The 24,467-nt window shown below is 35.6% G+C and overlaps 1 protein-coding gene across 2 annotated transcripts in view; it reads left to right on the top strand.

The window, feature by feature from the left end:
* The first annotated feature begins 1,574 nt into the window (after positions 1 to 1,574).
* Positions 1,575 to 24,467, top strand: part of LOC131030638 (ribonucleases P/MRP protein subunit POP1) — a 79,270-nt gene continuing 56,377 nt past the window's right edge. The window contains exons 1-4 of one of the 2 annotated variants that reach the window (XM_057961540.2): positions 1,575 to 2,695; positions 14,513 to 14,609; positions 14,925 to 15,038; positions 15,152 to 15,385. In XM_057961540.2, coding sequence (XP_057817523.2) covers positions 2,226 to 2,695; positions 14,513 to 14,609; positions 14,925 to 15,038; positions 15,152 to 15,385 — 915 coding nt within the window. In that variant the 5' untranslated portion in view covers positions 1,575 to 2,225. The remainder of the gene's footprint in view (positions 2,696 to 14,512; positions 14,610 to 14,924; positions 15,039 to 15,151; positions 15,386 to 24,467) is intronic. The other variant, XM_057961541.2, reaches the window with a different exon arrangement.

The raw sequence follows: 24,467 nt of genomic DNA, 5'->3' as shown, positions 1-24,467 counted from the left end.
CCAAGCCGCCCGCAAGCTAGGTGCATCGGGTGAGCTGAGGCGAGACTAGTCCACTGGTTGATAAGAACATATTTTAATTTAATCTTCTTTTATTAGGATATTCTATCTTATTTAATATTCAATTATTCTAATCATCATCTTCTTCTTTTAATGATTAATTTAAATCAAGGTAAAATTTAATTTTAATTATTTTTGTCTTATAAAGTTACAAATAATAATTTTAAACGATAACAAAATTAATTTAATTTATAGATTTGTCTTATTACTTTTTAATTCAATGTAGAATAATTATCTTTAAATTTTTATTTTTATTCTCTCTCTCTCTAACTCATAAACACACACTCCTTGTTTCTCTCTCTCTCTCTCTCTCTCTCTCTCTCTCTCTCTCTCTCCTTGCATATATCCATCTCTTGCTCCTCTTCCAATATACGTCTATCTATCCCTCTATCTCCCCATATTTCTCTCCCTCTCCCTTCATATCTATTTGTCTATCTCCACTTCTCTCTCTATATATCTATATATAAATCTTTGTATCTCTCTCCATCTCTCCCCCTCTTTGTCTCCTTATATCTTTATATCTCTATCACTCTATCTCACCATCTATATATCTCTTTATCTCTCCATATTCCTCTATAGACCTCTTTATCCCCCTATCTTTATATCTTTATTTGCCACTCTACATCTCTTTATCTCTATATCTATTTTATCCTCTTCCTCTCTCACTCTATCTTCCTTTCTACATCTATCTTTTTCTCCCCCCTTTATCGATATACACGTCTCACTCACATATTCATCTCTCTCCCCTTTTCTCTTTCCCTATCCCTCCTTTTAAACCTCTATATTCATATCTATTTTTCTCTTTATATCTATCTTTCCATATTTCTTCTTTTATATCCATCTCTCTCTCTCTTTACTTATTTTTTGAGCTTCCACATCTATCTAATCCTATCTTTTCTCTCCCCTTTTCCATCATATCTCTCTCCTTTTCTCCATATTTCTCTACTCTTTCTCCATATTTCTCTACTCTTTCTCCATCTCCATCTTCATCTCATCTCCATCTCCGTCTAATCTCTATATTTATCTCTTTACCTCTATCTCTTTCTCTCTTGCTTCCCCCCTTCTCCCTCTCTCTCCCTCTCACCTGATTGCAAACATAACATGAGCCTATTGGTTATGGAACTTGATTATCTTCCTAATTGAAAAGTTTTGTTTTAGTTGTAACTAGAACATTGTAAGAGGATGCAAAGTGGATTTGAAACCATCACTTCTCCATTGAGACCTTTGTTGCATGAGCAACATTATTTTCTAAATTTGGCCTATCAATTGATCTCATGTACTACACAAATTTATCGAAAAAATTGACCAAATTTTGCCCTAATTGACCTTCCACACCTCTTCCACATACCCATTGCACGCTAAAGTGCAATTGCTAATTATTTTTAAGTAGAATAATAAAAAAATTAGAGATGTGTCTGCATACTTTCTTGTATTTTTTCAAAAATAGATATGATAATTACTACAACTTTTCATTTAAAACTCTTCATTATCACTTCAAAGATTTATCTCCCTAATTTTTAAACATCAACGAATTCATCAACCCCACTTTCAAAAGACTTATACAAACGCCCTCTGCAACGTCACAAGTAGCAAGACCTCGATTTTTCTTTATCTGGATATCTAAAACCTTAAACCCTGAAAAATGGACAAATAAGAAACCTGAAATTGTTGGGCCTTCCGCTTGTAATATTTTTACCTCCGTTTTTTTTTTTAAATCATTCCGCATGAGACCGGACTGTGATGATTCAACGGTCCGAGTTCACAGACGTCTATGTATAGCAGACCAAAGTTCTACAGAGCTTACTAAAATTGTTCAAAATTACAGTATATAAACTGCCGAATGATTTCTTTAATGATTTCCAAACATTTTAAGTCGTAGCTGAGGCGTTTTACAAATAATGATTTGCTCCTTTTCCGTAAACGAGGTTTTCCATGTTAGTGTTTAGTAGTTTACAAAAAATATCACACACATTCTAGAATCAGGGTGTGTTTGAAGGAACACTTGCTGACAATTCGTGCTCAGAAAGGGACTTTTTTTTCAAAGGTAGAGAAAGCTCAATGCATTCAGAGAGATAATAGAAATATTTGGGATTTTAACAAAATAAGAATGGATTTATTTATCAACTAGGTTTTTTTAGGATTTTCATTTATCAGTTAGGGTTTCAAGGATGAAGCGCCCTCCACCTGCCTTGAATGTAAAAAGGCTCGCAAATGCTAGAGCTCCGGAGGTCGAAGCTTTGTACTCTATTATCAAGAAGAGAATCCGTAAAAGGAAAGGACCGGACGATGGAGAGCAAGATGATAATCAAGACTTTGCCGTGCCCAGGACTGAGCGGCGCAGGACTACCGGTTTCATTAACCGAAAGGCCAATTTATGGAAGAAAAGGAAGCGAGATGCTCTGAGGCGGTCCACTCGTTTCAAAATTAAGGGAGAGGAAGAGAGGGACGGAAAGGCAGACACGGTGAAGAAACTCTCCAGGCGTGTTCGCCGAAGAATTGAGCTAAAGGGCGGGAGCGATGGCGGATACGGATGCTCCACTGATGGTACTATAAGACTTGCGACGCATGTCTGGCATGCCAAACGGTTCACAATGACTAAGAAATGGGGTTATTATCTTCCTCTGGGACTTTTTGGCAGGTAAACTCCAACTCGCAATTTGATAACAAAATGCAGTTTTTTGTTTTATTAGTGGTGTTGTGGTTCAGTAGTGACGATCTTTAATGGTGCACATGTAATGATGGGAAGTTCAATTACACCAATTGTAGGATAAAATGGGGCATCTACACACCCAATGTTGAATTTAGGGAACATTGTAAGCAACGAAAAGCATTGTAGATTGTATAATAATACACAAATCTTTCCGTTTTGTTTTTTATGCCTAATATCAAATAAATCGGAGGATTTACTAATAATGCTAGCAAGATTGCTGATAATGCTTGCGAGATTGCAAATATCTTAAATTTTAAGGTTATTTGTTTTGAAAATTTTCCTAATTGGAAAAAGTTACAATTCAAGTTTTTTAAAAAAATTAGCCAGTCAATGAAAGTAACCCATAAAAACATATTTCCACGTCGTAGACTCCATTCACCATAACCTTGAGAAGTAGCTGCTATTTAAAGATGCATAAAATTGTGTTGGTATAAAAGTAGGTTGAATATGGGTGGTAGACGCATGCTGATGTTAGCTATTCATATGACGACACCATGTGCCATTGCTTAGTAGGCCTAACAAAATGGATGTGTATTTCACAAGCAAACTAAATTTTGATGCTAGGGTCAAGTTGATTTGTGATTAGCATAGATATTCAATAGCTAACTCATTAGCATTAATCTTAATCTATATATAATTGTTTTAGTGACCCATTCTTGCTTTCCTCTAAAACTTTTTCTTAAGAAACGGTAAATTACTTTCTAAATGAAATGCATAAGTTCTGAATATAATTATAAATTTATATGTAATTAAATACATGTGTTAAAATAAGTATAGAACTGGAACACCCAGAATAACAGGGCTCAACTCAATGGACTACCTTGCAGAAAGCCAATGCGGTAAAACTCCAGAATAGTAAGGAGTTTCATCTATCTTGCCTCTATCCTCCTGCAATATGACAAGCCAATTGCCTTCTTGAAGCCTCCAAGAATATTAGGAGCACATCGACAATGTTTTTCTAGCTTGACATTAATCTTAATCTACTCACAATTGTTTTAATGATCCATGCTTGCTTTCCCTTAAAACCTTCCCTCAAGAAACAATAAGTTATCTAATGACTCAGAAACATAAATTCTGATTATTATTGTACGTAGTTAATTTCATGAGTTGAAACAAGTAAAGAGCTGGAACACCCAAAAGAACAGGGCTAAACTCAAGAGATTACCCTACAAAACCCCAATGTGGTAAAACTCCAGAGGAGTAAGGACTTTGGACATTGCCTCTATCCTCCTGCAATATTACAACTCAATTTTTTTTGAAGCCTCCAAGAACATCGAAAATATATCAACAATATTTCAGTATCTTGACATTAATTTTAGTCTACATACAATTGTTTAAGTGCGCTATGCTTGTTTTCTCTAAAATTTTTCTTAAGAAACGGTGTATTAGTTACTACCTTATAAATGAGAAACATAAGTTGTGATTATTATTATAGGTCGTTAATTACATGAATCGAAACAAGTAAACAACTGGAACACCCAAAAGAAGAGGGCTCAATTCAAGAGATTACCCTGCAGGAACCCAATGTGGTAAAACTCCAGGAGAGTAAGAACTTTGCCCTATTTTGCCACTACGCTCTTGCAATATTATAAGCCAATTGCCTTCTTGAAGCCTCCAAAACATTATAAAGACATCAACAATGTTTTTGTAGCTTGTCTTAATCTGTAACTTTCTCCAACGCACTTGCCTACACTGTAGTTACATGCTACAACTTGGGTAAAATGTACTCAGAAGATTTTATGACCACCACGGTGTATATTTGAATACAACCCTAGCAAATGAAATGAAAAAGATAACAAATGGCAAGGGGACTTTTAAGGACATAATTCCATGCACTTGAGCTTCCTTGGATTCATTGGAAGTGTACCATTTTGTATAAACTATAAACTTAATGGTTTAGGCTGACGCATGTTATGGACCTGTGCATCATGCTTGTTCTGTGCAGGACTAGTTGAGCATGTTATGATACTGCCTGATGGGTAAGGCTGCAAACAAACCTGTTAGATAGGGTGTTTTGAGAACTACCTCTTAGCATCACAGTGTCTGGACCACCACTGAACCGTTCTGTAGCTATGCTAACCGTTCTGCACCTATGCTATACCCATGTGTCTTCTGCCAACTTTATTTCCATGCTGAATTCTCTTGTAAAGAGTACTGGGAGTATACAGTTACATTTTATATTATTGTCTTAACCCTGAAAATCTAAAATCTTCAGTACTGTGAGTGTTTGAAGCTTCTTTGCTTAGTCATTTTGACTGGCAAATGAGATAGTCAGCACAGTTGAACTGAATCTAACTTACTTTCATGATCTATTTCACATCACTTATTCACAAGTTCTTTATTACCCTAGTAATTAAATGGAAGAGTCAAATCCTTTGGGATTGAATAAAAGCTGGCTATGGCGAACCATCAAAGCTTTTCGGAGAATGTCAGGACATATACAATATGATTCTAATTGTTTTGCTTAAAGTGAAGGGTGTGAAAACGTTTAAAAAAACATTAATCAAGATGGAGAAAAGTTCAGTAATTAGTGAATATACAACTGCTGCTCATGCCTGTGTTGTCAACACCATATTCAATCATTTGTGTTGGAATCAAATTCCTGAAAACCATCTAACATGCAGCCAGAATAGCAAACAAACTTACCAAGCAATCAGGTAGTTCATAGCAAGAGTGTTGATGCTGTGGCTGTACCTGAAACATTTCTAGTATTGCAGTCTTCAAGACTAGGCTCTAAACTCCATAAGACCAATTACTCCTTTAGCCAGGATGCAAGGGCTTCCTATAAGTTCATAACAGACTGAATAACATAATGAGATAGAATTAAGATATACTTGAAAGTGGAAATCACGCAGTTTCATATCACTCCATTGTTTTATGGCACACGGGACTTTTCTTAAAATCACCAACATTTTTTAGACTCTTAATGGATACAACACCAACTTAACTAATTTGCATATATATATATATATATATATTAAAAACAATAACATAATACATAATTAAAATCACAAGCGGCAGCAACATTTAGCTAGGAGTCACGTTAACAGCCAATCAATTTTTAAAACAACAAATTAATACTTCATTTAGTTAACAAACATGACATACCTCTTTCTTACCCAAGTTGCTCTTGCCTTTCTCTACAATATATCCTCTTTGCCTCCAATCTCTGTTCCTGCAACATGTCTACACAACTAGATGTACAACATAAGGTCATTTGATAAGTAGTTACATGATCATCAAGATAAGCCATATCATTAGATTAGTTAGATAAATACAAAATTGTAATGATCTTGATTTGTGGCTGGGTCGACTAGTCCAAAATAATAAATAAACTAACTATTAAATAAATAATAAATTATTATTTTTTAAATAAGTGCTGGTAAGCTTTTTAAACATGACCGGTGATGCTGGCACAACACGCCCTCCAGCTCCATGTGAAATGCTTTTGATCCAAAGCTATGAACTGGTGAGGTCACAAATAAGTGCTGGTAAGCTTTTTAAACATGACCGGTGATGCTGGCACAACATGCCCTCCAGCTCCATGTGAAATGCTTTTGATCCAAAGCTATGAACTGGTGAGGTCACAAATAGGGGACCTCATCCCGATATAACAATGTTTAGGCTCAAACCCGTGAGCACATTGGATTAGCGAAGTCACAAGCCTTGCAATAACAATGGCCCAATGGGGGTTTGAATCTTGGTAGTCACAACAACACCACCACTTAACCAACACACTATGGGAAGAACCCCAATAATAATTTAAGCTTATTAATAAATGAGAATATTAAATAGTTCTGGGCCAACTTGGATGTGGCTAACAACTTCGGCTGACTTGTTTTATGGATGATAATTAATAATAATTTTAATAAAATCTGCTAGGAGGCTGACCTGCTTTGTGGTGGTTTCTTCTTTTTGTGGCCGACTTAAATAGATTGGTATTTATAGGTGTTTTGGAATAGTTTTTGGTATCAAAGATTTCATTTATCTTTGCATTAAATGAATGCTAACTCTTGTTTGGACGCAAACCTGGAAGGAGGTCTTTGTTGGACGAAACCCTTGTGAACACTCATGTTCATGCATGGATGCCAATCCAAGTTCTCATATCTGATTTGCAGTTAGTAGGAGATACCGGTAGCTGATCCAGGCCTAGCAATAATCTTGCATCCAGACTTGCTGCACATGTAGACGGCAGCAAGCCTACATAGGCAGGCCATTTGCTGCATACTACTTTGGAGCAAGGATAAGTGAATTTGAGTGTTAGTTAGTGAAGAAACAACATTAGAAGTATGTATACAAAAGGCTCACTTCATATTTGTATTTGTGAAGAATCAGGTCTGTAAGTGATTGTAAATTGAATGCATGATTAAGAGTCAATATGTGGAGCTGTGCCTGTTAATCTATATTTGTAATAGAATCCGCCCTAAAGTTTGCATAATTGAAGACTCGCCTCTTCAATGGAATAGTTTAGATATATACATTGTAAGACTGAATGAAGATATCTAATTATTGTTTACTGATTGAGTAGCCCGAGAATTGATTTATTGTTGAGATGTGCAAATATTGTGACTTGGTGAATTTCAGTGTATAAATTAGTTTCTGGTTTAGATTTTTCTAAATTTTAGTTTGGTGTATTTTAAAAAGTAGTTTACAACTGTATTTGTAAGGAAGGATTGAGTATGCATATAATTAAGAAGGAATAAGTTTAAAGCAAGTTTTAAAAAGATAGGACCTAAGGGCCAAACATATGCATCAGGGGCTCATCTCTGATGGCCTTGCCTATGCAAGCTGCAAGGGCTTCGTAGTTCAATGTTTCCACCTCAAACCTTCTCAAACTTGGTTTCTCGCATTAAGGGTATCTCCCCTTGGGTCCAAAATATAACTTTACTTCCATACAATCATAACCCAATAACATTGATATATGCTAAAATCAATTCACTACTCAATTATATCATATGCTCCCTATTCTATGAGTTATGAGAGTGGGTACAAAACTCTTTCTAGGGTCTAGTTCCTCAGACAGTTTGCTTGTTGGCTGCCACCCACTCAAGTGAAACAGGGACAAAAACCTAGCTATTCCCTTTCACTTCTATGTCTCTTTACTTTATGCATGAGGACATATCCTGGTAAGGTACCAATCTACATTTTATTATTAAAGACTCATGTAAGATTATATGTTAACAATAGCATGCAAAATCTACCAAGCAATAATGTCCTAACTGATACTCATTGGAGTTCATAACACTTTCCAATAATCATAGTTCTCATATTTAATGACATCCTATTCGTTTGACAAACGTCTTATGGTGATATAAGGTTAGCCATTTTCTTTCTTAGACATTTGACTTAGACTAAGATTTTCCATTAACATGCTATATAAACTACTAATGATGACTACTTTTGATTATAAATATAAAAGAACCTATTCATTCATTTTCTAATCAAGTTCTAAGAATAAGATGAGATATACATCGTTTTCTAATTCTAGATAAACCATCTCCTTTATTTGATTCTAGGGACTTCAGTGACTCATACATTGAAATATAACATTCAAGGAAACAATATTCTTGCACAATAATATCATTATCTGGCCTATTTAGACTTCTTCTACGCTATCCAATTAACTATCAAACGAATACTTAATCTAAAGGCATAAATCACCCAACCAGGTAATTTACTAAGATAATATAATTGTTATCATTCAATGAATATTCAGCAACATACACTTTATAGTTTGTATTTCTTAGAAACCCAAAAGATTTATGATGTGAATGAATTTATGTCAAAAACTAGTTGGATTTGGTAAACTTTCACCCTATTACACAGTAGACCCATTTTTTCTTAACACGCATAAATTCTACCTTAAAACAATGTAGGCCTAAACATCAAGTCCTTGATTAGTTTTAAAATCAATTATAATTTTATTCGTTAAAAGAAGGTAATTAGATAAATTTCCACTATAAAGGTCAACAGTACTAGTCTCTACATTTAGACAAGGCATAGATTAATTTTTTAAGCTAAGTGAAAATCACTTCGATACAAGTATTACTCTTTTTTCCTTTTTAAACCAAAAGTCTCTAATACTTTCTTTTCTTTAGTAAGATTAACTAATTTATTGGAGATTAATATATCTCCACAGTAGGGATGGTTTTTTTCCCCAAACAATGTTGTATATTGGTATCCTTTCGGAGTTGCTCCTCATACCTTCTCATCTTATGCTTGTTCCTTAACTTCGTTTCATAGTACTCTGTAGAAGACATATCTTGTCGTATGGCAGCACTCGAGGCATTATATTGATCATGTAATTGTGTCATTACATCTCCTTGAGTGGGTTGCTCCTCTTCCATGGTTGCTCTCCCTTCTATTTCCAAAAATTTGGAGCTGCTCCCTTCGTTACCTTTTTGAATGGGCCTACCAACGTACAATTGCTGATTCATGCCTCTTAAAAGTTGGACTATTTCAGCCACAGTATCCCTCATATTAGATTGAATTCTTTGGTTCCTCTGATGAATTTCTGAGAGTTGTCTTCATCTATGCCACCCATAACATCTCTTTCCTCTTCTTCCTTTGCTGCTACCTCAATTCTCTGTCACTCGAGCTTATAAATCTGCATCATCAACACAGGGTGGCAAGATCCCGTCGCTCTGATACCAATGAACATTCCACATTTCCCTATGAGGGTTATTACCACATTCAACTTGCACAGATTGCAAAACTAACAATAGATGGATAACATTCAACTTGCACAAATTGTAGAACTAATAGTAGACAAACAAAGTAACAATTCACACTTGTCTAATCGATGTTCTTTTCCAATTGAAACCAAAATTCAGTGTACTTTATTGAAAGAATTTCAAGCCTTTTATAGGCAATTTCAAGGCAGTTGTCCAAACTGGGACTAACCGTTCACAGGAGTTAAACTAACTCTAAAACAAACTCTAAAAATAGAAACTCCCAGTTCTATCATGAAGTCTCTAGAAATATAATAACCGATCTAAAAATATAACTAAATGACCATTAATAAACACATAGCTAAAAATAACAATTAAATATTCTAATACCAATTCCAACTTGAACAAATTACAAAATTATCAATAGTACACCACCAATCACTGGAGATTCAGAAAGAGTATTACATAATTTTAAATTCTGTTATTGCTAAAGAAATTACAGTCAAATGATACCCAACACAATTAGTGCTACTCAACTTTGATAGGCTGAAAGCTTGAACTCAGGGCTTGACTCAAAAGTATAACTGACCTACTATTTGTATGATCCAAACAACGTCTTCAGTTGGAATTCCAAGCAGGATCGGGTCCTTGTTTGTGTAGGAAGAAATTGCTTGGTGGTTGCAATTTAAGATAGATAGGCCGCTTCTTATTCTTCCGCCAATATTCTGCCTTGACTACTTATCTCCTTTTGTCCTCCGTTTTCTATTTATTGGTAACAAGTTTGATGATTCAATCCTAGCCTTTGTATTGAAGAATTGGCGAAATATCAGATAGGGGTGTGGTCCTACACGGCGTTAGTCATCTAGGGTTTTTGTCCCATCAGACCTGCACATCATTGGAATGCGATTAAAATCAAATTCGTGATACCTTCTTGAGAATAAACCAACTTCATAAATACCTGAACATGCTAAAATGGAATACAAGTTGGCCAAGAGAGTGGAAGGGGGTCGGCCAGTAAGATTTGCTAGGAGGACAATTCAAAATTTTGAAATTTATACTATATATTATGTATTTGTTAGTTAGGAGGGTGTTCAAAAACACCATTGTAAGTTGTTGGGCCGAGTCAGCTCAAAATTTGTAGTAGATGATAATGCAATAGCTGTCTATTTCTTCCAAAACCACGCAATTAGACTAAGATCAAGGCAGTAGATAAAACCAAATGTAGATTCAGGCCAAAAGTAGATGGAACCGTAAATCCAAGAAGCTCTTGATGTGTAGTGAATGCCAAAATTTGAAGTGCCTTGGATATACCTTAAGCTACATTTCACTACTTTCCAATGATTCTTGTGAGGATCTTGAGAGAAATGGAAACAAGACTAATGCCAAAAGAAGTATCAAGATTATTGCATGTCGAGTACAGAATACCACCAACCAATTGCCGTAGATGTAGCATCAAATGTTGGTGTAATGCAATTGGTAGACAGCGTGACACATGATTGGAAGGAGTAGGGTTATATTTGCAATCATTCATGCCAAATCTTTGAAGAAAATCTAGAGCATACTTTTGTTGAAAATTGGAACTCCTTTCAAAAGTCTAAAGAATGCTCTATATTTTCTTCAAAGATACAAGCTTTTTCTCCAAACTTTAGGGCCAAGGAAGAACATAGAAGCTTGAGATTGGTCATATCAAATTGCTCCATTGATGCTCTTTGAGCACCTTGGATCATGGAGGTGGAACTACATGTGAGAATCAAGTCATTCACATGTAGAACAAATATCAAAAGAACCTCCTCATGTGTTTGAGTGTAAACAAATGAATTAGAATGGCAGCGAGAGAAACCAAAAGCAAGCAAGAGGCTGTCCATCTTCTCATACCAAGCCCCAGGGGGCTTTTTGAGACCATACAATGAATGACAAAGCCTACAAATAGGAGAAAAGTCTTGCACAAAACCTGAAGCTTGCTCCATATAGATATCCTCATGAAGATCAACATGCAAGAAGACAGTTTTCACATCCGTTTGATAAATTGACCATCTTGTGATGCAAAAAGAGAATGTAAAAGAGGAATAGAGTCCATCTTGGCATTAAAGGTCTAGAATAGTCAATGCCCTCAGCTTGTGAAAATCCCTTAGCCACAAGAGGTGCCTTGTACTTGGGAATGGACCCATTTGTTGCATTATTTGGTTTTGTACACCCACTTTCACCAAACTAGTTTTCTTTGGAAGAGGTACAAAATCTCTTTTTTGATTCTTCATCAAAGAAGAATACTCCTCGACCATGGCATTGCTCCACTCTGGAGTACCTATGGCATTTGAAAATCTTTGAGGATCACTTGAGAGTGCACGACTCAAAAGATTAACAGTTTTTTGTGAATGAGTTAGGTAGGAATCTATAGGATCAATAGTCAAAGGTCTAACCTCCTTCTGTAATATGTGTTCAACGGGGCAAAGACCATCATTTTCATCATCCTCAAGAAGCAAATAGTTCATCTTACCAAAAGAAGACATACTGAGCTATAAGATCAAATAATTTGTAAGCCTGCACATCCTCAAATTAGCCAGCAAAAATCAGGCTAATTAGACTGCAATATGTATGACAGTCATACTTAATTTCATATATATATTCATAATACATAAGAAATTAGTATACTTAATAGTCTAAATCATGTTATTACTCAGTAATTAAGAAGATGGGAATGAGATGTTCCAAAGAGGGGTAGTTTAAATCCAAGCAATAGGGTAAGTCCCGAGATAGGGTGGGGATCAGTGACCCATAAGCCTTGAGGGTATAGACCCAAGATAGGTAAGGGCTTGGATCTGTAAACTTTGAGGGAACCTATTGTATATGGTCTCTAAGTGCTTTGGTAACATACATAAACCCTTCTCCATTAAAAACTGAAGTAGTTGTAGGGTCTGATATCTATATTAAGAACTTTGAATAATGAAATTAATCATCTAATGAGGAAAATAAATAAGCACTTGTTAATAACTAATTGAAAAACATCAATCAATTTTAGTATATTGACATAGATCAGGTAGAGGACATTACAGCAACTTGAAAATTTGTCATCGAAAAATTAACTAGACGACAATTCCAAGAAGGTTTTAAAGTGCCCAGAACCGAACAAATCCACAATGTTGCTAACGAATAGATTTGCAGGGAAAGGAAAAAGTTTGCCATTTCAGCCAAAAGATTGGATGCTATTGAAGAAGCTTGTGGCAAGAAAGCTTTTGAAATTAAAGCATGTACAGTGGGCCCAAGTGAAAAAATGCTAAGAAGAAAATCCTATCACAACAGAACAAAAATTATTATTGCAAACAAAAATATCACCTCTAGAGACATTGAAACCCTTATAAGAAATGCTGATTCTAAAAAAATGCATGCCCAGAATTTTAGAGATGCCACCAAGGAAGATCGCTACCAAAAATGATTAATAGTCCCAAAAAATTGACACCAACCGCAGGAATTTCGTTGAAAACATGGAAAAATTCTGTCAAAAATTGCCAATTTTTTTTTAAAAATCTAAAAAAAAAAACCATTTCAAATTAATTTTTTGTTGAAAAGGTTATGAATATTGTATGGTTTGTATGGATCCGCAACAGTAGTATGGAAGTTTTTAGTCTCAAAATTTGTACTCGCAAAAGAATTTGCCTTTTCTGCAACTAATCTAATTTTGATGATTGGATAGGTGAACTTAGGGGTTTTGACCCTTCAGACGCAACGGTGAGATTTGTTTGTGACGAAAATGCACCAAAAATTTGTCGAAGTCCATATCTTGTAGAAAACAAATACGGAATTGCAGATATGAAGCTCTGATACCATGTTGGAGTTGATCCCTCAACCCCACAGCTCCTGAGGATCACTTGCAATCAAGCATCTGTCGTAGAACAAGAGAAAAACAAAAGCTATGGAGACCATAGGTGAATTGATCCAGAAAGATGAATCATGTTGATTAAACAAACATCTTGAATGAATAGTAATGTTACAATGAATCCTTATAAAAGAAAACAAAACCTAAAAATAAAACAACCTATAAATAGGAAAAGAAACCTTAGGAGCTAGGAATCCTGGGCGAGGATGAGACTAGATCATGATATGTGTCCTCATCTTGAGACTTAGACACACAAAAGTAACATGACCTAAGCTTAAGCACTAGAGTACTAGATCACTCTAACAGTAAACTTTGAAGCATGGTACACAAAGGTATTACTGTTTTTCATATTGCATATGCCTCGTGCATATTCAAATCTTTTCCTACCATTTATCTCCAAGAGTTTGCTCTTGGTCTCCCTGGGTGAACTTTTGCTGCTTTAGATGTTTCTAACTTCTAACTTTGTTTTTAGCTAGAACGCTCAAGAATTAAAAGTGTAATCTTGATCTGTAACTTTGATGCAATTTATTCTGCAAAGTGAGATGCAAGTTTATGAGGCTGAAACTGCTTCGTGTGCTTATCTTCATCAGTTTTTCTACTTTGAATAATGACAAACAAAGTGCATGGTAATAAATATAAGTATTTTTTTATCATATGAAACTTCTGAAGATTTCTTTACTAGGATAATGTTTTTGTGGGTTGCTCCATTGTTGTTAAGTGGTAAGATACTAGATTTTTGTTGGTTTGAGGTTCAGTTCTATATCTGCAAAGCACTAATATTAGTCCTCACTTGGAGCATAATGTCAAACAAGCAACTTAAAGTTACTGAGAATAAATCTTATTGTCGGTGTTGCTTGTGATTTACAGAAGTGCTCAAGTGCTTCAAGGAACAATTCTTCTTGAAGTATATGTAATTGCCAATAGTGGCAAATTTTGAAATTTGGAAGAATGAAAATACATGAAGATTCAGATTAAAACAAGTACTGAGCTAGATTTTGGCAAGATGAGTTCTAAAAATTTGGGGAACATTTCAGGTTTAACTTTGTTTGGCAGCCAAAAAAATAATATTGATATTTAGCAATCAAATTCTCATTAGTACAAGATAGTGCCCAGGTTTATATGCTCAAGGAAGAGGCTGTCTTTACCTCTGGTTGCGGTGAAATAGAAATGCATTCACTTGATATATTGTTCTTTGAGATGCAGAGGCAGAGGATCAAGGGCTGTGTTGAAGTGGTCAAAGTCCACTGCATTGTTGCATGATGCAAGCTATTATAGCGCTGTTCAGCTGGAGGGTCCCGAGGCAAGTCCTTGCCTCCTAAAAATCATTGTTAACATTGGCATTCTCCTAGAGGAAGTACTGAGATCAACATATTCTCTTTGTTGGATTAGTCTTTGAGAAAAATGCAGATATTACGTCTTGAGTTGATAAGATGACTTGCCAAAATTCTTTTGGGCTCTATTACACAAGTTCTCTTTTTGTTTGGAATTCGCATATGTCTATATCATTAGGAAGAAAATCTTTGCATGCTATACAAGTCCATCATCAGGCTTTTTTGCAACCTTGTTACTATCTTTATATTGTCAATTTTGATGGTGTCCTTTTTCTTTTCATCAGGATTCACTACTGAATGTCTTAAGAAAGGTACTTGAGCCTTCTCCACCTTTAGTAGAAACAATGTCAGAGATGTTGATAGCTGAATTGTGTGGACTATGCTATGGGACTGCAATGGTAAGTTGTTTTATATAGGAAACTTGTGTATCCACTTTTTTTTTTGTATATTCTCAAGCAAAGTGTTCTGTATGGCATGGCAAAAAATATATCCATAACTGAATATTTTACAGTTGCACAAAGTTGGGGAGTCACCCTATGGATCAATTACGCCCGTAACATATTTATGGTGCCCATATTCTCCTGATGCTTTTAAAGCAACAGTAGACAGAGACATGAAAGACAGAAGCACTTATAATGATAAAGAAAAGAAGCAGAACAACCAGACACGATATTTGTGGATATGGATCCATGCTGCTGCTTTTCATGATGCATTTAATTCATTACAGTCTGCTTGTCAGATACAGGTACCACGTGTATGCATATTACATACTGTTTTTCTTTTTTTTTTCTTGTTCATGGTATTTTCCTTCTACCTTCAATCCAAAGGATGAAATTGTTTTACAAGATCCTGGTTTTTGACAAAGTAGAGTGTTGACATAAATGCAGAAGCAACTCACTATGTAGTAAAACAAGTGGTTGGGATCCAATATAGATTTTTTACTTATATTGCATTTCAATCATGTATGTGTTAGGAAAGAAAGAGTCTGACACAGCATTCTTTGGAAGATCAGACTGCTATGCATAGATGACCACCTTTATATCAGCCAATTTAGACAAGACATGATTCTTAACTAATCTCATAAGTGGTTAAGGTGTGCATCACCTAATCGGTCATTAAGATATGTTAAATTTTTTGAATTCAATGCTACAAGATAAATACATTTATGCATTATGATTTACATTACATGTAACAAGTGAATGTTATATTATATTTATTAGAATAATATCTTTCTCTTTGTGTTATTAATGGTCATTTAAGTTGTTTCTAATTTCACCTCTAGTTAACGATTGTTTCTTTTAGAAACATCGTCTTTGTAACTCTATTTAAAGGAGCTTTGTCTCCTTGATTAATTGAACAACATCGATTCTTTGAAATCCATATGCTTTTGCATTTGTATTATGGTATCAGAGCCTGAATAAAGAATTTGTGAATTCTTTTACGAGATTTTTCAGGCCTCTTAGTTTTGCTGCAGAGTTTCGAAAATTTTTTGTGTTCAAAAGTCTGTTTTGGACTGTGTTTATGCCGTGTAACGGGATTCTTCCAGTTTGCGTCTGTCTGGCGAGGGTTTTCGGCATTTTTCGGCACGGTACAGACCCGCCATTTTTTCTGCAACCTGCAACTTGGTCAAACCCGCGTTTTTTGACTTTCGGCTAGGGTTTTGACCCTCCAGATTCAGTTGAATTTTTTTTTTGAGTACAGATTCGTGGTGGGTTTTTCGAGATCTCAACTGGGTTGTCGTCAAAATTTTTTGGGTGCCTCGATTTTCGTGCCTCAATTTTCAAGCCAGCGGATCTAGATTTCAACAGTAGATTCCTTCTGGGTTTTTCGCAAGGATTTCTGGGTTGTCTTCGGATTTTTTTGGGTCAGCCAGAATTTTTTTTCGAAATCCATGCCATCCGTACTTCATTTTTCTTGAAGTTTGTACTTGCATCTGTCTTTGTTTCTGCATTGGGATTCAAATTTTTTGAATTTCGTGCCAGTGCTTTTTCTCGGTTTTTTTGTTTTCCGTGCATTGGGAAACGTGCAAGATGGCGTCATTGACCAACTTGATGTTGGAAGGCAGTCAGGTTTTCTGCACTTAGCATCTTCTCAGCACCTCATTTTTTCGTGCCTCGAAAAGCGTGAAGATGGCTTATGGGCATCGATGTTTGTTTCGGTTTTTAATATTTTTTTACTTAAAAAAAATTCTGATGGGTTTTAATATTTTTTCCTTTAAAAAAATCAGTGGGTTTTAATAATTTTGTCCTAAAAAATTATCTGTGGGTTTTTAAATATTTTTTGTCCTTGTAAAAAAAAATCATGAGGGTTTATGATTTTTTCCTCAAAAATTGTACTTTGCTATAGTCTGTTTTTCGTTGCACCTGGAGCTGTTGTGCGAACATCTGCACTAGTCTCTTATTTGCAGTCTATTTTCGGGCATCTTGCTCATCTGCAATAGTTTGGAGGGTTTGCCAATTTTTTCCTCAAAATTGTGACAACTGTTCTTGGTGTGTCTCTGGTTACAGGGAGGGACAATTCTCCAACATCAGGTTGGACGGTTGGTGTTGTTTTGGGTATCTCCAGAAGTTGTGCAGTTTCTGGGAGGGTTGGTGGCAGACTCATTTCAAGTGGCAGAGTTAGTGGCAGGCTCTTGTCTTCTGTTGCAGCGTGTTCTGAGAAGAAGGGGGCAACCTTCTCTGTTATTTCTCTTGGTAATAAGAACGATGACCATTAAGGGAGGGTATTAGAATAATATCTTTCTCTTTGTGTTATTAATGGTCATTTAAGTTGTTTCTAATTTCACCTCTAGTTAACAATTGTTTCTTTTAGAAACATCGTCTTTGTAACTCTATTTAAAGGAGCTTTGTCTCCTTGATTAATTGAACAACATCGATTCTTTGAAATCCATATGCTTTTGCATCTGTATTAATATTCATGTTCAATTTTGATCCAAAATCACCGCCTACTATAAATTCATTGTTTATCCACCCTAAATATGGTGTATGAAACCAAAGCAGTTATATTGGAAAATGAAATAAAACCCTGAAATGATTATGTTCTGAGAAGATGATTCGTTTAGCTCATATATGATGACCAATTAATTCCCCGTTCCTACTTGTGTAATTGTATACCATGCTTATTAGATTTGAAAAAATTGATTTGTTTGCAAGTTCAAAAGTAATTGGTTATCCAGAATGAAAAAAGTAAAAATCCGTAAAATTTCTATAGGATTTAAGATGTTTGGATTGACTCAGGCGAATCTGGCCAGTCCAAAAGACCCAATCAGGCCAGATTTTGTAACTAGCCTACTACAATAGGGACATTATAATTACATTTATCCACGACATCAGATATAATCACCATGGCTAGCACCAGGTACAGGGCCCCATTGTCTTGTTGGATGAACATCTGTCACATCTTTACTTTTGAGATGTTAGCAAATTTGTATTCTCAGTAATTCTGCAAACGTGGACAACCCTTACCATTGTGTCGGCAAATTTTTCCTTCCACATCTAAAGTCTTGCCATTTTGTGTGCATCTTTTTCCTCCATGTCCATTTGGATCACCATAGTCATGACAAAATCATTTCAAATAATTGTCAATATGTATTCAAAACTCCAATCATCTTAGCTATTATTAATTTTTGAAGGATATCTATGTGGTCTTTTGTTTCTCAAGCTTTCACATGTCATCATGAATCTATAAAGGTGCATTCTATAGAAAACACTGATCGAGCCAATTGGTTTACATTTGCTAGAATCATATTTGCCAAGTTTGGGATCTATTCAAAAGAAAAGAATCCATAAATCTAGATATCTCAAAGACATTCAAAAATTTGGAATTGTTATATATGTTTAAAATTTGTATCTTACATAGATATGTAACACATACAAAATATGAAGAAAGGCATAACAATTAATGCACATAATTTTATGTTAAATTTGAACCAAAATAAATAGATAACAGAAAACTAAACTTATGAACAACACAAACACAAGAACTTATCCTCGGAAAACCCTCCACCTGAGGGTGAAAAACCCAGCCCACTCAAAAATGAACTTTATTATATCTCTGAAAATGAATACATCTGTTGATAGTTTCAGATTACTATCAATCACAATAAGATAAGTTTTATTCTCCAGAAATCAATCATGACAATGAAGTCAAATGATACATCTCATGTACATTCTATGAACCTTCATAAGTCTGAAAATTCTGAACACAGAAAACATATAATATTGCTGATCTGACAGACTTCATACACGTTATTCTTAACTTGCTCTCTAACAAATGAGAAGTCACCAATATAACTATCAATCTGTCAAAGAAGAAGATCCACGAAAATGGAAGAGCGATGAATATAAAGAATCGAAATGCGAATGAAGAGACTCCACGATGGAAGAAGAAAAGACATCGACAGCCACATAAACATGAAGAGTCACTGACAACCACAAATACATCTTCACCGACAGCCACCAAAGCGATCATGAAAAGAAAACGGAAGCCAATGAATCGAAGCAAGAAGAAAACGGTAACTGAAGCCACAAAATAAGTAAGAAACATTGGAGAGGAGAATAGGTATCATCTTAGATCTCTATCTCAGCTATAACTTCAAAACTCCCTCTTAGCAAGAGAGAGATCTTCATTTCATCATCTCAAGACAGGTATATACAGCTGCAATCAAAGAAGGTCAACAAAGTCTCATCATAGATTTTATTCAATAAGGTTGTTATCTCATCATAACAATATTCACCATGGCTACTCCTAGAGGGTGAATGAAAACATAAATAAAAAAACATAAAGTCATACACATGACTTCCACCATAGCTACTCCCAGAGGGTGTATCAAGGGATTTCACCTCGAACTTCTCTCGCAGAGAAGAACTCATTAACAATAAACAAAACTCAATAACACTGAGACTTTCTCTTAGCAAGAGCTTCATTCTCCACAATTCAAGCTTATCTCGGAAGTAACAAAAGTTCACTCTCGAAAGCGGCTTGGTGAGAATGTCTGTTGTTTGCTCTTTTGTAGAAATATACTTGAGTTCAACTGCTTTTCGCTGAACCATCTCTCAAGTAATGATATTTAATTTCCACATGTTTGGATCTATCATGAAATATTGGATTAACTGAAAGCTTCACACAACTTTGATTATCACACATAATCATAGTAGGTTTCAAAGGCTGCCCAAACAAGCCTGCAAGTAATTTTCGAAGCCACACAACTTCTCTTGCAGCCACACAGACCGCAACATATTCTGCTTCAGTTGTACTTTGAGCAACACAAGATTGTTTTCTGCTGCACTAGGAAATCATAGCTGAACCTAGACTAAAACATCAACTTGAAGTGCTTTTTCTGTCAGGCACACAACCTGCCCAATCTGAATCTGAAAACCCCAGCAAGTTCAGATCTTCACAAGAAGAAAATTTAAAGCCAAATCCAATTGTACCACGTACATATCTCAATATGTGTTTGGCTGCCACAAGGTGAATATGCCTTGGTTCACACATGAACTGACTCAAGGTATTAACTGCATAGCATATATCAGGCCTTGTGTTAATCAAGTACATTGAAGGGCCAATTAATTGCCTATACATAGTAGGATCAACTAAATCTGAATTTGTTGCATCATCATGTAATTTTTTCAGATTTACCTCCATAGCAATCACCATAGACTTACACTCTAACATGTCAAATCTTTTCAAAATATCAATTGCATATTTTTCTTGACTCAATATGATTTCATTGGGTCTTTGTCATATTTCAAGTCCAAGAAAATAATGTAACAAGCCAAGATCTTTCATTTCAAATTCTGAAGCTAACTCCTTGCATTTGACAATGAGATCATCATTACCAGTGAGAAATAAATCATCAACATATAGCACTAAAATCAGCACCTTGTCATCACATACCTTGAAGTATAAATTTGGATCAGCATCATTCTTTAGAAAGCCCAAGCTCAAAAGATAGTGATCTATCCTCTCATACCAAGCACGAGGGGCTTGTTTAAGATCATATAAGGCCTTTTTCAGCCTGCATGCATGTGAGTTTTTATTATGAATAACAAAGCCCTCTGGCTGCTCAATGTAAACCTCCTCTTCAATTTTACCATTCAAGATGGTTGTTTTCACATCCATTTGATGAAGTTTCCAACCCTTAACAGTTGCAATAACTATGATAGTACTGATAGAAGTGTAATGAGCTACAGGTGCAAAGGTTTCTTCGAAATCTATGCCTTCCTTTTGGGAAAAACCTCTAGCTACAAATCTGGCCTTGAACTTTTCTATACTCCCATCAGCTGCATGTTTGATTTTGAACAGCCACTTAGAAGAAACCACATATTTGTTTTTAGGTTTTGGAACAATATCCCTTACATCATTTTTCATAATAGATTGATATTCTTCCATCATGGCATCCTTCGACACTTGCTGATTTAAAGCCTCTTCAACACTCGAGGGCTCAGAAGCTATCATATGACTCATCAAAGATACATATCCAACAAACTTGTGAGATCTTTTATTTTCTCTGAAAGTACCACGAGGTGCTGCATATTTTTTCAGCCTCTTCCATAGTGTGCCTAGCCCATAGAGGTCTTTTTTGATGAGCTGAATTATTACTGGGGCCTGTTGTTGTGACTATAGAGTCAACTTGATCAATTGGATCAGCTGGATCAGCCAAATCAGCAGGATCTTCTAAATCAGTATACTCCCTCTGAATGCCTGAAGATAGATTCGGATCAGGTGTATCTATATCTTGAGGATGCTCAAGATTTTCATCAGATTTCAAGATAGTCTCTTTGGATTTCTTGCAAGCTACATCTTCATCAAAAGAAACATCTCTGCTGATTTCAATCTGTTTTTGACCTGGAATGTATATTCTATATGCTTTTGAAGATTCACTATAACCAACAAAGATGCCTTTCTTGCCTGAGGGTTCTAATTTAGTTCTTTTCTCTTTTGGAACGTGAATATAAACATGGCATCCAAAGATTCTGAAATAACTGACATCAGGTTTGACACCCATAAAAGCTTCTTCCGGAGTCAAGTTGTCTAGAATCTGATGAGGACTGTGATTCTTAATGTGAACTGCTGTCCTGCAAGCCCCGGCCCAAAGAAATGTTTGAAGACTTTGGTCATGAATCATAGCCTTTGCTGCCTCAACAATTGTCCTATTCTTTCTTTTAGCTACACAATTTTGTTGTGGATTATAAGGGACATAGAACTCCCTCTTAATCCCAGCTTCAACACAAAAGTTATGAAAAACACTAGAAACATATTCTCCTCCATTATCAGATCTAAGAACTTTTATTTTCTTGCTAGATAAATTTTCAACTAGAGCTTTGAACTCTTTAAATCTGGACAACATTTCATCAGACTCTTTAGACTTAAGAAAGTAAATCTAGCACTTACGTGAAAAATCATCAATGAAGGTGACATAATACCAAAAACCACTAAGAGAAGCAACTGACATAGGTCCACATAAATCAGAATTAATTAATTCTAGAGCATCCTTTGCCCTCCTTTCACTACTATGAAAGGTGCTCTTAATGTTCTTACCCAAAGCACACCCCTTGCAAACACCTTCATGATTTTGATTCAGCTTAGGAAGACCATTGACAACCTTCTCCATTGCAAACAAAGTTTTGAAATTTAAATGACCAAATCTTTTATGCCACAACTCATTTGAACTTGAAGAATCATGAGCTAAGACTTGAATGAGAATAGCTGAAAGTTTATAAAGACTATCATGACGAACACCAATAACACGAGCTGAAAGTTTATAAAGACTATCATGACGAACACCAATAACACGAGCTGATTGAATACTTGAGTTCTTCTTCCATGCAAGTACTTTTCCATCAGCAAAAGCAACATGATAACTTTTGTCTTCTAATGCAGAAATAGAAATCAAATTCCTCTTAATACCAGGAACAAATAAGTACATCACTTAGATGAAGAGGAATACCAGAGTCCAACTGAAAGGAAGTAGAACCAGCACCCTTCACAGAATAGCAAGCATCATCACCATTGATAACTTGAAGATGAGAGTCTTTTTCTTTCAAGTTAGAAAGGTGTTCACGATAACCAGTGATATGACGAGATGCTCCACCATCTATCAACCACGTATCACTGTTAGTAGGAACATTACTAGAAAGTGCAGAAATAAATAAGAATCCCTCAGAATTTTCACTTGACTCTTTTTGAGGAGAAGGATTCTCAACATTTGCAATAGTTGCTTGAGGCTTTGACCTTGATACACAATCTCTAGCAAAGTGACCAAATTTGTCACACCTAAAACACTAAATCCTAGAAAGGTCCTTTCTCTTTTTCTTGACATCAGGAGCTGATTCAAAATTCTTATCTCTAAATCTTTTAAAGTTCCCTTTACATGTGTGAGCAGCTAGCACATGATCATCTTCCTGATGAGGTTTGCGACCATTGCCTCTTGCTTCTTGTTTGCATTCTTCCTGGATGCAATCCGCCCTCAACCTATCAAATTTAGGAAGTTCATCTCTTCCACTGATGCCTTGACTGAAGGATTCCCAAGAGTTGGGAAGTCCATTCATAGCTAAAATAACCAAGTCTTTATCAACAAAAGTATCTCCAATTGCACTAAGTTGATCTTTTAACTCAGAAATCTTCATGAAATAAGAAGTAATAGATTCTCCTCTAGACATTTTCACATGCAGCAGTTGACGCCTCAGAGCTAAAGCTCTGCTGGTGTTGTTGAATTCATAAAGGTCCTTTAGAGTCTAAAACATTTCCTTAGCTGAATCCAACTTAGAGATGATAGGTACCAGATGATCCTTAACAGAATCAATCAGAATTTCCTTAGCCATGATCCCATTCTTTCTACATTGAACCTTCTCTGCATCAGCAGAAGGTTCTTCTACATCTTTCGAGACATAGTCAAGGAGATCATTTTCTTCTAGAGTGATCAGAATTCTAAATTTCCAAGAAGAGAAATTTGATGACCCATCTAGTCTATCTTCTACTTTCAATCCATTCACCATTATAAATAACTTAGGCAAACAAAAGAAAGAAATAAAGAACTTAAAGATTCTGGTTCTGGATCAATCTTCTAAACCCGCTCTGATACCATGTTAAATTTGAACCAGAATAAATAGATAGCAGAAAACTAAACTTATGAACAACACAAACACAAGAACTTATCCTGGGAAAACCCTCCACCTAAGGGTGAAAAACCCAGCCTACTCAAAAATGAACTTTATTATATCTCTGAAAATGAATACAACTGTTGATAGTTTCAGATTACTATCAATCACAATAAGATAAGTTTGATTCTCCAGAAATCAATCATGATGAATGAAGTCAAATGATACATCTCATGTACATTCTATAAACCTTCATAAGTCTGAAAATTCTGAACACAGAAAACATATAATATTGCTGATCTGACAGACTTCATACACATTATTCTTAACTTGCTCTCAAACAAATGAGAAGTCACCAATATAACTATCAATCTGTCAAAGAAGAAGACCCATGAAAATGAAAGAGCGATGAATATAAAGAATCGAAATGCAAATGAAGAGACTCCACAATGGAAGAAGAAAAGACACCGACAGCCACATAGTCATCTTCACTGACAGCCACATGAACATGAAGAGTCACTGACAGCCACAAATACATCTTCACCGACAGCCACTGAAGCGATCATGAAAAGAAAATGGAAGCCAATGAATCGAAGCAAGAAGAAAACGGTAACTGGAGCCACAAAACAAGTAAGCTACGTTGGAGAGGAGAATAGGTATTATCTTAGATCTCTATCGCAGCTACAACTTCAGCATTTTAAAACTGTGCAAAAATGAGAAATGCACGAG

This window comes from Cryptomeria japonica, chromosome 3 (genome assembly GCF_030272615.1).
Source record: "Cryptomeria japonica chromosome 3, Sugi_1.0, whole genome shotgun sequence".
In the NCBI taxonomy this organism is placed as follows: Eukaryota; Viridiplantae; Streptophyta; class Pinopsida; order Cupressales; family Cupressaceae; genus Cryptomeria; species Cryptomeria japonica.
This window is presented reverse-complemented; position numbering and strand designations above follow the sequence as displayed.